General features: G+C 43.3%; 1 protein-coding gene across 1 annotated transcript in view; it reads right to left on the bottom strand.

Annotated features, from left to right (window-relative positions):
- Positions 1 to 13,472, bottom strand: part of slc5a1 (solute carrier family 5 member 1) — a 124,706-nt gene that overhangs the window by 89,241 nt on the left and 21,993 nt on the right. The window contains exon 2 of the mRNA XM_059983246.1: positions 3,017 to 3,088. Within this exon, the coding sequence (XP_059839229.1) occupies positions 3,017 to 3,088 (72 nt within the window). The remainder of the gene's footprint in view (positions 1 to 3,016; positions 3,089 to 13,472) is intronic.

Genomic DNA, 13,472 nt, shown 5'->3' on the forward strand with positions numbered 1-13,472 from the left:
TTTGAGGAAAGCGAAGCAGAATAAAGGGTGAAAAGGCAGTAAGGTAGAAGGGCTAAAGTGTGTGTACTTCATTGCAAGAAGCATCAGGAACAAAGGTGATGAACTGAGAGCTTGGATACATACATGGAATTATGATGTAGTGGCCATTACAGAGACTTGGCTGGCACCAGGACAGGAATGGATTCTCAATATTCCTGGATTTCAGTGCTTGAAAAGGGATAGAGTGGGGGGAAAAGGGGAGAAGGGGTGGCATTACTGGTCAGGGATACTATTACAGCTACAGAAAGGGTGGGTAATGTAGCAGGATCCTTTTTTTTGTCAATATGGGTGGAAGTCAGGAACATGAAGGGAGCAGTTACTCTATTGGGAGTATTCTATGGGGCCCCTGGTAGCAGCAGAGATACCAAGGAACAGACTGGGAGACAGATTTTGGAAAGGTGCAAAAATAACAGGGTTGTTATTATGGGTGACTTTAACTTCCCTAATATTGATTGGCACTTGATTAGTTCCAAGGGTTTAGATGGGGCAGAATTTGTTAAGTGTGTCCAGGATGGATTCCTGTCACAGTATCTTGACAGGCCGACTAGGGGGCCTAATACTACATCTAGTATTAGGTAACAAACTGGGTCAGGTCACAGATCTGTCAGTGGGTGAGCATCTGGGGGGACAGTGATCACCGCTCCCTGGCCTTTAGCATTATCATGGAAAAGGATAGAATCAGAGAGGACCGGAAAATTTTTAATTGGGGAAGGGCAAGTTATGAGGCTATAAGGATAGAACTTGCGGGTGTGAATTGGGATGATGTTTTTGCAGGGAAATGTACTATAGACATGTGGTCGATGTTTAAGGATCTCTTGCAGGATGTTAGGGATAAATTTGTCCTGGTGAGGAAGATAAAGGACAGTAGGGTGAAGGAACCATGGGTGACAAGTGAGATGGAAAATCTAGTCAGGTGGAAGAAGGCAGCATACATGAGGTTTAGGAAGCAAGGATCAGATGAATATAGGGTAGCAAGAAAGGAGCTTAAGAAGGGGCTGAGAAGACCAAGAAGGGGGCATGAGAAGGCCTTGGTGAGTAGGGTAAAGGAAAACCCCAAGGCATTCTTCAATTATGTGAAGAACAAAAGGATAACAGGAGTGAAGGTAGGACCGATTAGAGATAACAGTGGGAAGATGTGCCTGGAGGTTGTGGAAGTGAGCGAGGTCCTCAATGAATACTTCTCTTCGGTATTCACCACTGAGAGGGAACTTGATAACAGTGGGGACAATATGAGTGATGTTGATGTTCTGGAGCATGTTGATATTAAGGGAAAGGAGGTGCTGGCGTTGTTAAAATACATTAGGACGGGTAAGTCCCCAGGGCCTGATGGAATATTCCCCAGGCTGCTCCACAAGGTGAGGGAAGAGATTGCTGAACCTCTGGCTAGGATCTTTATGTCCTCGTTGTCCACGGGAATGGTACCGGAGGATTGGAGGGAGGCGAATGTTGTTCCCTTGTTCAAAAAAGGTAGTAGGGATAGTCCAGGTAATTATAGACCAGTGAGCCTGACGTCTGTGATGGGAAAGCTGTTGGAAAAGATTCTTAGAGATACGATCTATGGGCATTTAGAGAATCATGGACTGATCAGGGACAGTCAGCATGGCTTTGTGAAGAGCAGATCGTGTCTAACAAGCTTGATAGAGTTCATTGAGGAGGTGACCAGGCATATACATGAGGGTAGTGCAGTGGATGTGATCTACGTGGATTTTAGTAAGGCATTTGACAAGGTTCCACACGTAGGCTTATTCAGAAAGTCAGATGGCATGGGATCCAGGGAAGTTTGGCCAGGTGGATTCAGAATTGGCCTGCCTGCAGAAGGCAGAGGGTCATGGCGGAGGGAATACATTCAGATTGGAGGGTTGTGACTAGTGGTGTCGCACAAGGATCTGTTCTGGGACCTCTGCTTTTTGTGATTTTTATTAATGACCTGGATGTGGGGGTAGAAGGGTGGGTTGGCAAGTTTGCAGATGACACAAAGGTTGGTGGTGTTGTAGGTAGTGTAGAGGATTGTCAAAGGTTGCAGAGAGACATTGATAGGATGCAGAAGTGGGCTGAGAAGTGGCAGATGGAGTTCAACCCAGAGAAATGTGAGGTGGTACACTTTTTTCACTCAGAGTGCATGGAATGCACTGCCTGAGTCAGTGGTGTGGCAGATACACTAGTGAAGTTTAAGAGACTACTAGACAGGTAGATGGAGGAATTTAAGGTGGGTGGTTATATGGGTGACAGGGTTTGAGGGTCGGCGCAACTTTGTGGGCCAAAGGGCCAGTAATGTGCTGTACTTTTCTATGTTTCTATGTTTCTATAACACCGAACAAGCTCTTTCTGGTTCACTCTACTGATTAGGAGCATTGCCTTTAAACGTGCTGTACAGGGGGAGCAAGTTCAACAGCTCACAGAATGAGCAGTGACAGAAATTCATTTAGCTGGGTTAATAAGTCGACAGTGATACTTCATCCCCACTCTCATTCACAGTGACACCTCACCCTCTCTCCCACAGCGATACCCCTACCCCTCTCCTCCGACAGTGATACCTCACCCTCTCTCTGTACCACAGAGATACCTCACACTCTCTCTCTCCCACAGTGATTCCTCACCCTCTCTCTCTCCCACAGTGATATCTCACCCCTCTTTCTCAAAGTAATTCTCACCCCCTCTTTCCCACAGTGTTCTCCTCCCCCTCTCATACAGTGATACTTTATCCTTTCTCTCTCCCATGATGTTACCTCACCCACTCTCTCTCCCATTGTTATACCTCACCCCCTCTTGCACAGTAATATCTCAACCCTCTCTCTGTGTGATATCTCAGCCCTTCTCTCCCAGCAATATTTCACCTCCCCTTCTCCCAGTGATATCTCAGCCCTCTTTTCCTCTCTCCCACTGTGAAGTTAACTTGCCACTTTTTTCTCCCAGCGTGATATAAGCTCCTCTCTCTCTGGCATCGCAGACCCGTGAGGTCAAAGGAAAGTCTCCTTACCGGCCACCAGCTCATGCTCCTGCCCGCAAGGAAGAAGCCCCCAACAGTGCCGCGGTTGCTCTGCACCATCGCCTGTGGAAACAGGAACAGCAGTTGTTACTGCTGGAAACTCTCAAATGTAGATAGGACCCTTTGATGTCTTTTTTACTCTGATATACTGGAACATTGATTCAACTTTGAGGAATTTTTTTTTTTTGGAATTTATTTTTTATTGAAGTTCATCAAACATTTCCATAAGATGTATTTCAGACATTGTACATATATATCATATATATCACAAATCTCCACAAAGTATTTATCTGGGGTATACACTTATAGAAAAGAGTGGAAAGAAAAAAACAAGCAAAAGGAAAGAACTATGTACAAGTAGGGAGTGATCTTTTTTTTTACAACAGATTCATTGATTTGTGAGAATAAAATCAGGCCTATGAAACATTATGTAGTTAAACCATTTTTCCCAGTATGATTCAAATTGTTCCAGCTTGTGATTAACAGATGCTATTATCTTCTCCATTTTGTAAATGTCCATTGTAATTTCCATTCATGTATTTAAAGTTAGGCTCTCCTGTGATAACCATTTCCTAGTAAGAGTCTTTTTACCAGCCACCAACAGTATATTCATTAAATATTTATCTCTTTTCAACCATTCTTGAGGTATATATCCAAAATATATCATCTTACTCTCTAAGGGTATTTCACATTTAAAGATATCTTGTATCCCCCTCCAATAGTTTTTGATAACAAGGCAGTCCCAAAAAATATGATAATGATTTGCATTTTGATTTCCACAATTTCTCCAGCAAACAGGGAGGTTACTATCATAATGGGATTTCTGAGAGGGTGTAATAAAATATCTTATCAAGTTTTTCCATCCAAACTCCCTCCATTTCTGTGAACTGGTACACTTCCATTGATATCTCCATATTGTTGTCCATTCTTCCTCAGATATAATTATCCCTCCTTCCTTCTCCCATTTTGTTTTAATGTATAAAGTCGAATGTGTTTTAAGATTTGACAACCCCTTATACATGCTTGAAATGATTCTACTACCATTATCTGAGTTATATGCCTTTCTAAAGAGCTCTATCAAGCATGTATTTGCCTTGGTTACATCTTTAAGCATCTTATTAACATATTGTCACATCTGTAAATACCGATAAAAATCTTGTTTTTCTAATAAGTGTTTCTCTTTAAGCATTTCAAAACTGAACAGTGTTCCTTCTTTCATTATGTTGCAAAGAACTGTTATTCCTCTGGCTGTCCAGTCCTTAAATTTAGCATCCAATTTATTTGTGTAAAATCCAAGTCATATGCACACCATTTAAGAATTGCAATATCTCCCTCTAGATTATATTCTTTTATAGTAGTTTTCCATATTTTAAGAGTCAATTTCACCCATGAGTTATCAATAGTATTTATGTACCTTTGCAGGTTGTTATCAGCCAAAATTGCTTGTATGGGGATGGGAAGTGTTTTTCCATTGAGCGTCATATGATGGGTTCTCCAACATATCACAGCTTTCAACTGTGCTGCAAAATAATCTAAGAGAAGGTAGGCCCCATCCCCCCTTTTCCTTTGCTAATTGCAAGTTTTGAGACGAACTCTAGGCCTTTTACCCTGCCAAATATACCTTGATAGCATCTTGTTCCATTCATTGAATTGATTTTGATAAATCTCTATTGGTAGGGTCTGAAAGAGATATAACAGCCTGGGCAGCATATTTATTTTAATAGACTCAATCCTTGAACAGAGACTGAAAAAAAGAATCAGGTTCCATCTTGCCACATCCTCCTTAATTTTTTTATATAAAGACTGATAATTACATTCTGATAATTTTGCCAAATCTTTTGGCACAATGATGCCCAAATATTTGAAAGACTCTGTGTGCCATGCCCAGGGGTATCGACTTTCAATTTCTCTTGGTGGGCTATAATAATATGAAAGTAATTGGGTTTTATCTATATTGATCTTGTATCCTGATAATTGACCATATTGTTCGAAGGATTGCATCAACTTAGATAAAGAGTATGTTGGTTGCCCTAGATAGATCAAAATGTCATCCGCGTAACAAGCCAATTTATGCTCTGTCCCTTTAAAAGTAATTCCCCTGATATCTTCATTTTGTCTGATGTATTGAGCTAATGGTTCCAGATATAACGCGAAGAGTAGTGGTGATCATGCACAACCCTGTCTCGTGCCCCTTTCTGGGGTAAGACTATTTGATAAATATCCATTGATTTTAATCCTAGCAGTAGAATTGTCATATAGTGTCTGTATAGTTTTAATAATTGTGTCTTGGAAACCAAATCTATGTAAAACTGTAAAGAAAATTCCAATTAACCAAATCAAATGCTCTTTCAACATCCACTATTGCTTCGATTTAATTTTTTTGTATATGATCCATAATGTGAAGTGTCCTTAGTATATTGTCTTGTGTCTGGCGTTGTCGTATAAAACCTGTCTGATTGTTATGTATCAGTATGGGTAGAAACTCCTCTAATTGTTTGGCCGTGATGGAGGTAAATAACCTATAATCTACATTAAGAATGGATATTGGTCTAAATGACCTGCATTCCATTTTATCCTTGCCTTCTTTCGGTATAGCTGAGATTATCGCTTCCTTCGAGCTGCGTGGCATTTGTGCCTTTTTTAGAGCCCAGTTCAGTGTGGGGAGTAAAACAGGAATTAACTCATTTTTAAATTGTTTGTACCACTCTGCCGTATACCAATCTGATCCTGGTGACTTGCTTAATTTAAGCCTCCTAATTGCAGCTTTTAATTCAACTTCAGTAATGTCAGCAGTCATCGTTCTATTTTGTTCTTTGCTTAAAGTGGATAACTCTAGAGAATTCAAGAAGGTGTCAATTTGGGTTATGCTTCCCCCTGCAACTTTGGAACATAGAGTTTTGTAAAACACTTCAAAAGCTTCTTGAATTTCACTTAATTTATTTTTTATCATTTTCGTTCTTGGGTCCCTAATTCTATGAATTGTATTTTCTGCTATCTTTTTTTTCAATTTCCATGCCAGTATTTTCATAGGTTTCGAACCACTTTCATAATGTCTCTATTTCAGAAACATTAAGTTTTTCCTGATTTCTTGTGTAGCCAAATTATTTATTTATTCCTAATTCTTTTAATTTCCCCTAATGTATCCTGTGCCAAATTCAATTTGTGTTTTTTCTCTAGTTCCTTCAGCCTATTTTGTAATTCCTCTAATGTTTTTCCTTATTTTTTTCTTATATGAAGGTATCACTATAATTTTCCCTCAAGACCCCCTTCAGAGTATCCCATAAAATGGAAGGTGAAACCTCTCCATTATCATTAAATTCTAAGCAGAGACCAATTTCTTTTTTAATTTGCTCCTTAAAGTCCGAATCATTGAGTAGACTTGAATTTAGTTTCCAAATAGTATTCTTTGGTTGTTGGTCAAAATCAACAGATAAATATATAGGTGCATGGTCACTTACATCTATTGTCCCAATTCCACAGGTGTTTATTTTGTCTTTGTCTTTTCCAAATGTTATGAAATAGTCTATTCTTGTATATACAGAATGGGGAGCAGAATAATGAGTCAGGGGAAAGGTCCCTCCATATATCAATTAAACCAACATCCTCAAAAAGTGTATTAACTTTCTTATGTAAAGACTTTGTTTCATAGGTTTTTCTATTGGTAGAGTCTAAGTTTGGCTGTAATTGTAAATTTAAGTCTCCCTCACATATCAGGAGACCTCCTGTTTCTGTTACCATAATATCAGTAATTTTCTGAAAGAAACCAATATCACTTCTCGGGGGTGCGTATATATTCAATAGAGTAACTGAATTGCCATCTATATTCCCCCTTACCAGAATATATCTGCCCTCTTTATCTCCCATTTTGAATACTTTTTCAAAATTTAGCTTACTTAAGAATAGCAACTCCTCTCCTATGTCCTGATTTATATGAGGAGAAAAACAGATTAGTGAAGCCCATTCTCTTTAGTTTTTTATGCACATTATCTCTTAAATGATTTTCCTGTAAATATACTACATAGGCTTGTTCTTTTTTCATTTTGGATAAAACTCTCTTACGTTTGATTAGATTTAATAGCCCATTGACATAAAAAGAAATGAATTTTACCTTGCCCTTAGCCATCTGTATTTATCTGTCAATGTATCATTGAAATTAGAATAAAACTTAATCGATCTACTCCCTGAACAAATAAGAACCAAGAAACGCAAATAATAACAAAAATGGTAACGAACGTGTGATTCCAAGACTGAGGTCTCTAGTAGATGACCCTGTGTTGAGCTAGAGGAAATGTCTAGCTGTGGGGGATAACCGCTCCTACTTGTGAGTTGAGGGCCCCCACTGCAGTATTCATAAAAGTCAGTGAACAAATCCATTACACAGAAAAGATTTCCCTGTGTACTCCTCCTATATATATATATATATATATATATATATATATATACACACACACACACAAATACATACACGTGCAGACAGACAGACACACACACACACACACACACACACACACACACACACACATATATATATATATATATATACGTATATGCACACATATATATATTCTCATTTTGGTGGGGAAAAAGGAGTAAGTGAGCAAATAAAGAATAACAACTAAGTAATATAAAATCCACATTATAATAAGTATTTCTTGAGATAGGTATATCACCGTGTACTTTTGCTTCCGTTTAGCTTCTCAACATTTTTAAAGTTAGCCAAACCTTGTGGCTCTTCTGGAGGGGGTGAGGACTGTCTTTGGGAAACTCCTGGTCTCTTCCTGATATATTTCTCTTGGCCTCCTCCTGTCTTCTGCCTTCTCGTTTCTCGCACTATTTCCTAAGCAGAGCGGAATAATTCACTTTGAGGAAATTTCACATGTGGCTTTCTCTGGGTTGGTCATTCAGGCAGCTGCCATCAGGAGAATGTGGATCACTTTGCCCCTTCTTTTAGTACTTTTAGTACAAACTTAATTCTCCTCTGCTACAAAATTCTACAACAAACTCATAGACCATGCAGTGATTAACATAATTACTAAAGCAAAGTAAATTCATCTGTGTCAAGGATGGTGTTTATCCCTGTGGTGCCTAGCGATTCCAGAATTGCTCTACAGTACCCACAGACACGACGTGCTCCCTCTGGATGGTTACCCAGGCTCAGAGATACTCCCGGAGCATCACTAAGCAGTCCACCCAGGCAAGACCTTCCGCGACCCACTCCCAGGACCATTGTTGCCAGCTCCAGAAGAAAGGTTATTGATATCCTCATCTCTCATTGTCCCACTTCTTACTGGATGATCATGTATAAATAGACTGACACTGAAATGCAAATAGAAGGCCAGAGCGGATATGTGAGGCAGTGGGGGGAGGAGCCCATTGGGATATCCCGAAACACTGGAAGCTGTCTCCCACGGTTCTACTTATGGACAGGTGTGAGCTCCCCAAGTCCAAATCCACCAAATATCCTACTTGATGCCACTACTGACCCCTACTCCACATCTCAATGTCAGTTGCCACTTCCCCAATTCCCCAAACCTCTAACCCCTTACTCCCATCTCCACAACCCATGCCAGACTAATCTCTTCCTTTTCCTCTTTCCATTTTCCAGGCTGATATCCCTCTCACCATCAGCTCACAGACAACAGCTGGTCCTCCACTCCACCACCCTCAAACATCCCCCTAACTTCCCCTCATGTCTGTGCTGGCTTGTTGCCACCCACTTTGTCCTATTCCCAACACAGGAAGGCAAGGCCATCCTTGCCAGGAGGGAGAGCCCCACCCCTGGGTGCAGGCTAAATTGGCATTTGCACGCTCTGAGCTAGGCCTCTCTGCAGAGGAGCAGAGTGCCTGTTGACTTGTGGATTGAGTTATCATATGAATGACAATGCTTTGGGAGAACAACCAAGTTCTGTCACGTTTCCACTGCTTGAGCACAAGTTCAGAAGTGGACAGGGACCTTGGGATACGTGCACCCTCTTTGTCCAACTGGCTCTCCATCCTGAACATCCTGTGGATGTAAAAGCAGCATATTTCTGCAAAAAATCAACCTGGTTATTAAAAAAGATCCCAAAAAATAATCTGTACTGCGTGGGAGGGAGGGAGGAAAGGTGCTTGTCCCGCTGTTGTTGATGTTGCTGGTATTCTTCTGTGGACATGGTGGGAATGTCCATAAGATATGGGAGCAGAGTCAGGCTATCGGCCCATGTTGCTGCTGGAATACATGCCAACACTTGTGAGCTTAGGTTGTTGTGTTAGTTGTTAATACAAATGACACATTTCACTGTATGTTTCAATGTACATGTGATAAATAAATGGATCTAAATCTCACCCTAAACCTTTGCCCTCTCATGCTTGCTTCTACAGCTCCAGGAAAAATGTGAGTATGCATCCATCCTGTCGACACCCCTTGAGATTTTGTACAATCTCTAGATCATTTCTCTTCTCCCAAGCTCCAGTGAAGAGCCTCAGCCTGCTCAACCACTCTCCATAACTTAGTCCCTTGAATCTCAGCAACATCCTCTTCTCTACTTTTTCTAGCTTAATGGCATCTTTCTATCTTCCCAATTAGATCAAGCAGATTTCTACTCTTCTCGTTTATCCAGTTCAGATTTATTGCCCCTCCCTACACTCTGTGGCCTCTTTATTAGGTACATCTGTGCATCTGCTTGTTAATGCAAATACCTAATTAGACAATCATGTGGCAGCAACCCAATGCATAAAAACATGCAGACATGGTCAAGAGGTTCAGTTGTTCAGACCAAACATCAGCATGGAGCAAAGATATGATCTCTGATTGTGGCATGTTTTTGCTGTCATATGAGGTGATTTGAGTATCTCAGAAACTGATCTTCTATAGAACATAGAATAGTACAGTGCATTACAGACCCTTTGGCCCACAATGTTGTGCTGACCTTTAAACCCTGCCTCCCATATAACCCCCCCTCCCCCATCTTACATTCCTCCATTTACCTGTCTAGTAGTCTCTTAAATTTCACTCGTGTATCTGCCTCCACCACTGACTCAGGCAGTGCATTCCACGCACCAACCACTCTGTGAGTAAAAAACTTTGCTCTAATATCCCCCTTGAACTTCTCACCCATTACCTTAAAGCCATGTCGTCTTGTGTTGAGCAGTGGTGCCCTGGGGAAGAGGTGCTGGCTGTCCACTCTATCTATTCCTCTTAATATCTTGTACACCTCTATCATGTCTCCTCTCATCCTCCTTCTCTCCAAAGACTAAAGCCCTAGCTCACTTAATTTCTGATCATAATGCATAGTCTCTAAACCAGGCAGCATCCTGGAAAATGCCTTGTTACGGATCCTTGACAAGAAAACACACCAGCAAGGAGAGAACTGGAAAAATATTGTAGAGAACCATATACGAGAAAATCTGCAGATGCTGGAAATTCAAGCAACACACACAAAATGCTGGCGGAATGCAGCAGGCCAGGCAGCATCTATAGGGAGAAGCACTGTCGACGTTTTGAGCCGAGACCCTTCGTCAGGACTAACTGAAAGGAAAGATAGTAAGAGATTTGAATGTAGGATGGGGAGGGGGAAATGATAGGAGAAGACCGGAGGGGGTTGGGTGGAGCTGAGAGCTAGAAAGATGATTGGCAAGAGTGATACAGAGCTGGAGAAGGGAAAGGATCATGGGACAGGAGGCCTCGGGAGAAAGAAAGGGGGAGGGGAGCACCAGAGCGAGATGGAGAACAGGCAGAGTGATGGGCAGAAAGAGAGAAGAAAAAGGGGGGAGAAAACTAAATATATCAGGGATAGGGTTGGAGGGGAGGAGGAGCATTAATGGAAGTTAGACAATAGGCAATAGACAATAGGTACAGAAGTAGACCATTCAGTCCCTCGAGTCTGCACCGCCATTCTGAGATCATGGCTGATCATTCACTATCAATACCCAGTCCCTGCCTGTCAATGTTCATGCCATCAGGTTGGAGGCTACCCAGAGTATTGTTCCTCCAGCCTGAATGTGGCTTCATCTTGACAGTAGAGGAGACCATGGATAGATATATCAGAATGGGAATGGGACATGGAATTAAAATGTGTGGCCACTGGGAGATCCTGCTTTCTCTGGCGGACCGAGCGTAGATGTTCAGCAAAACCGTTTCCCAGTCTGCGTCGGGTCTCACCAATATATAAAAGGCCACACCGGGAGCACCGGACGAGGGATACCACACCAGCTGACTCACAGGTGAAGTTTCGCCTCACCTGGAAGGACTGTCTGGGGCCCGGAATGGTGGTGAGGGAGGAAGTGTAAGGGCAGGTGTAGCACTTGTTCCACTTACAAGGATAAGCGCCAGGAGGAAGATTGGTGGGAAGGAATGGGGGGGACGAATGGACAAGGGAGTCACAGAAAGCAGAAAGTGGGGGGAGGGAAAGATGTGCTTGGTAGTGGGATCCCGTTGGAGGTGGTGGAAGTTACGGAGAATTATACGTTGGACCCGGAGACTGGTTGGGTGGTAGGTGAGGACAAGGGGAACCCTATCCCGAGTGGGGAGGTGGGCAGATGGGGTGAGGGAAAATGTGCAGGAAATAGGAGAGATGCGTTTGAGAGCAGAGTTGATGGTGGAAGAAGGGATGCCCCTTTGTTTAAAAAAGGAAGACATCTCCTTCGTCCTGGAATGAAAAGCCTCAACTTGAGAGCAGATGCGGCGGAGATGGAGGAATTTCGAGAAGGGGATAGCATCTTTGCAAGAGACAGGGTGGGAAGAGGAATAGTCCAGGTAGCTGTGAGAGTCTGTAGGCTTATAGTAGATATCAGTAGATAAGCCGTCTCCAGAGATGGAGACAGAAAGGTCAAGAAAGGGGAGGGAGGTATTAGAAATGGACCAGGTAAATTTGAGGGCAGGGTGAAAGTTGGAGGCAAAGTTAATGAAGTCAATGAGCTCAGCATGCGTGCAGGAGGCAGCGCCAATGCAGTCATCGATGTAGCAAAGGAAGAGAGGGGGACGGATACCCATATAGGCTTGGAACATGGACTGTTCCACAAAGCCAACAAAAAGGCAGGCATAACTGGGACCCACGTGGGTGCCCATGGCTACACCTTTGGTTTGGAGGAAGTGGGAGGAGCCAAAGGAGAAATTATTGAGTAAGGACTAATTCCGCTAGATGAAGGAGAGTAGTGGTAGAGGGGAATTGGTCAGGTCTGGAATCCAAAAAGAAGTGGAGAGCTTTGAGACCTGGTGTGGGATGGAGGTATTTAGGGACTGGACGTCCATGGTGAAAATAAGGTGGTGGGGGCCAGGGAACTTAAAATCATTGAAAAAATTCAAAGAGTGAGAAGTGTCACAAACATAGGTGGGAAGAGATTGAACAAGGGGGGATAAAACAGTGTCAAGGTATGCAGAAATGAGTTCGGTGGGGCAGGAGCAAGCTGAGACAATGAGTCTACCTGGACAGGTAGGTTTGTGGATCTTGGGTAGGAAGTAGAAACAGGAAGTGCGAGGTGTGGGAACTACGAGGTTGTTGGCAGTGGATGGGAGATCCCCAGCCCTGATAAGGTTGGTGATGGTATAGGAGACAGTGGCCTGGTGCTCCTTAGTGGGGTCATGATCAAGGGGTAAATAAGAGGAGGTATCAGAGAGTTGTCGCTGTGCCTCGGCACGGTAGAGGTCAGTACGCCAGACTACAACAGCTCCCCCCTTATCAGCGGGTTTTATAGTGAGGTTGGGATTGGTGCAAAGGGAACAGAGAGCAGAGCGTTTGGAAGGAGTGAGGCTGGAATTGGAACACTGTGTGGTGAAGTTGAGATGGTTGATGTCCCGTCGGCAATTAGCAATAAAGAGATCCAGAGCAGGCAGAAGACCAGAGCGGGTTGTCTATGAAGAGGAGGAGGGTTGAAGAAGGGAGAAGGGGGTCATCAGTGGGGGTAGGAGAGTCCTTGTCAAAGAAGTAAGCTCGGAGACGGACACGGCGGAAGAAGAGTTCAGCGTCATGGCGTACGCAGAACTCTCTGAGGTGTGGGCGAAGGGAACAAAGGTGAGGCCTTTATTGAGGACAAAGCGCTCTGCCTCAGAGAGTTGAAGGTCGGAGGGAATGGTAAAGCCCTGGCACGGATGAGAGATGGGATCGGGGGGGGGGGGGGGGAGGGAGGTTGGTAGTGTCAGAGGAGAGGGAAGGGTTGGGGTGAGAGAAAGATGGAGCCTCTGAGGGCCCAGGAGCTGACGATGGGATCTGAGGGAGAAGGGATTGCAGAGTGGTGGTGGGGGAAGGGGAGACAGGAGTCACAATGGCAGCATGTGAAGACCCGGCCTGGAGTTCAAGGCTGGAATTGCAGTCAGTGGTTGCGCAATCGCTTTGAAGCTGTCCGTGGTCGTTGGAACACACGCTGATGGTGCTGGAATCTGGGTTGTCAATATGCCCTGGGTTGCTGGGGCAGCCAAGGTTGACGGCCGGGGCGAATCCATGGTTGCTGGAACACGCATTGATGGTGCTGG

Source organism: Hypanus sabinus, chromosome 10 (genome assembly GCF_030144855.1).
Source record: "Hypanus sabinus isolate sHypSab1 chromosome 10, sHypSab1.hap1, whole genome shotgun sequence".
Taxonomy (NCBI): domain Eukaryota; kingdom Metazoa; phylum Chordata; class Chondrichthyes; order Myliobatiformes; family Dasyatidae; genus Hypanus; species Hypanus sabinus.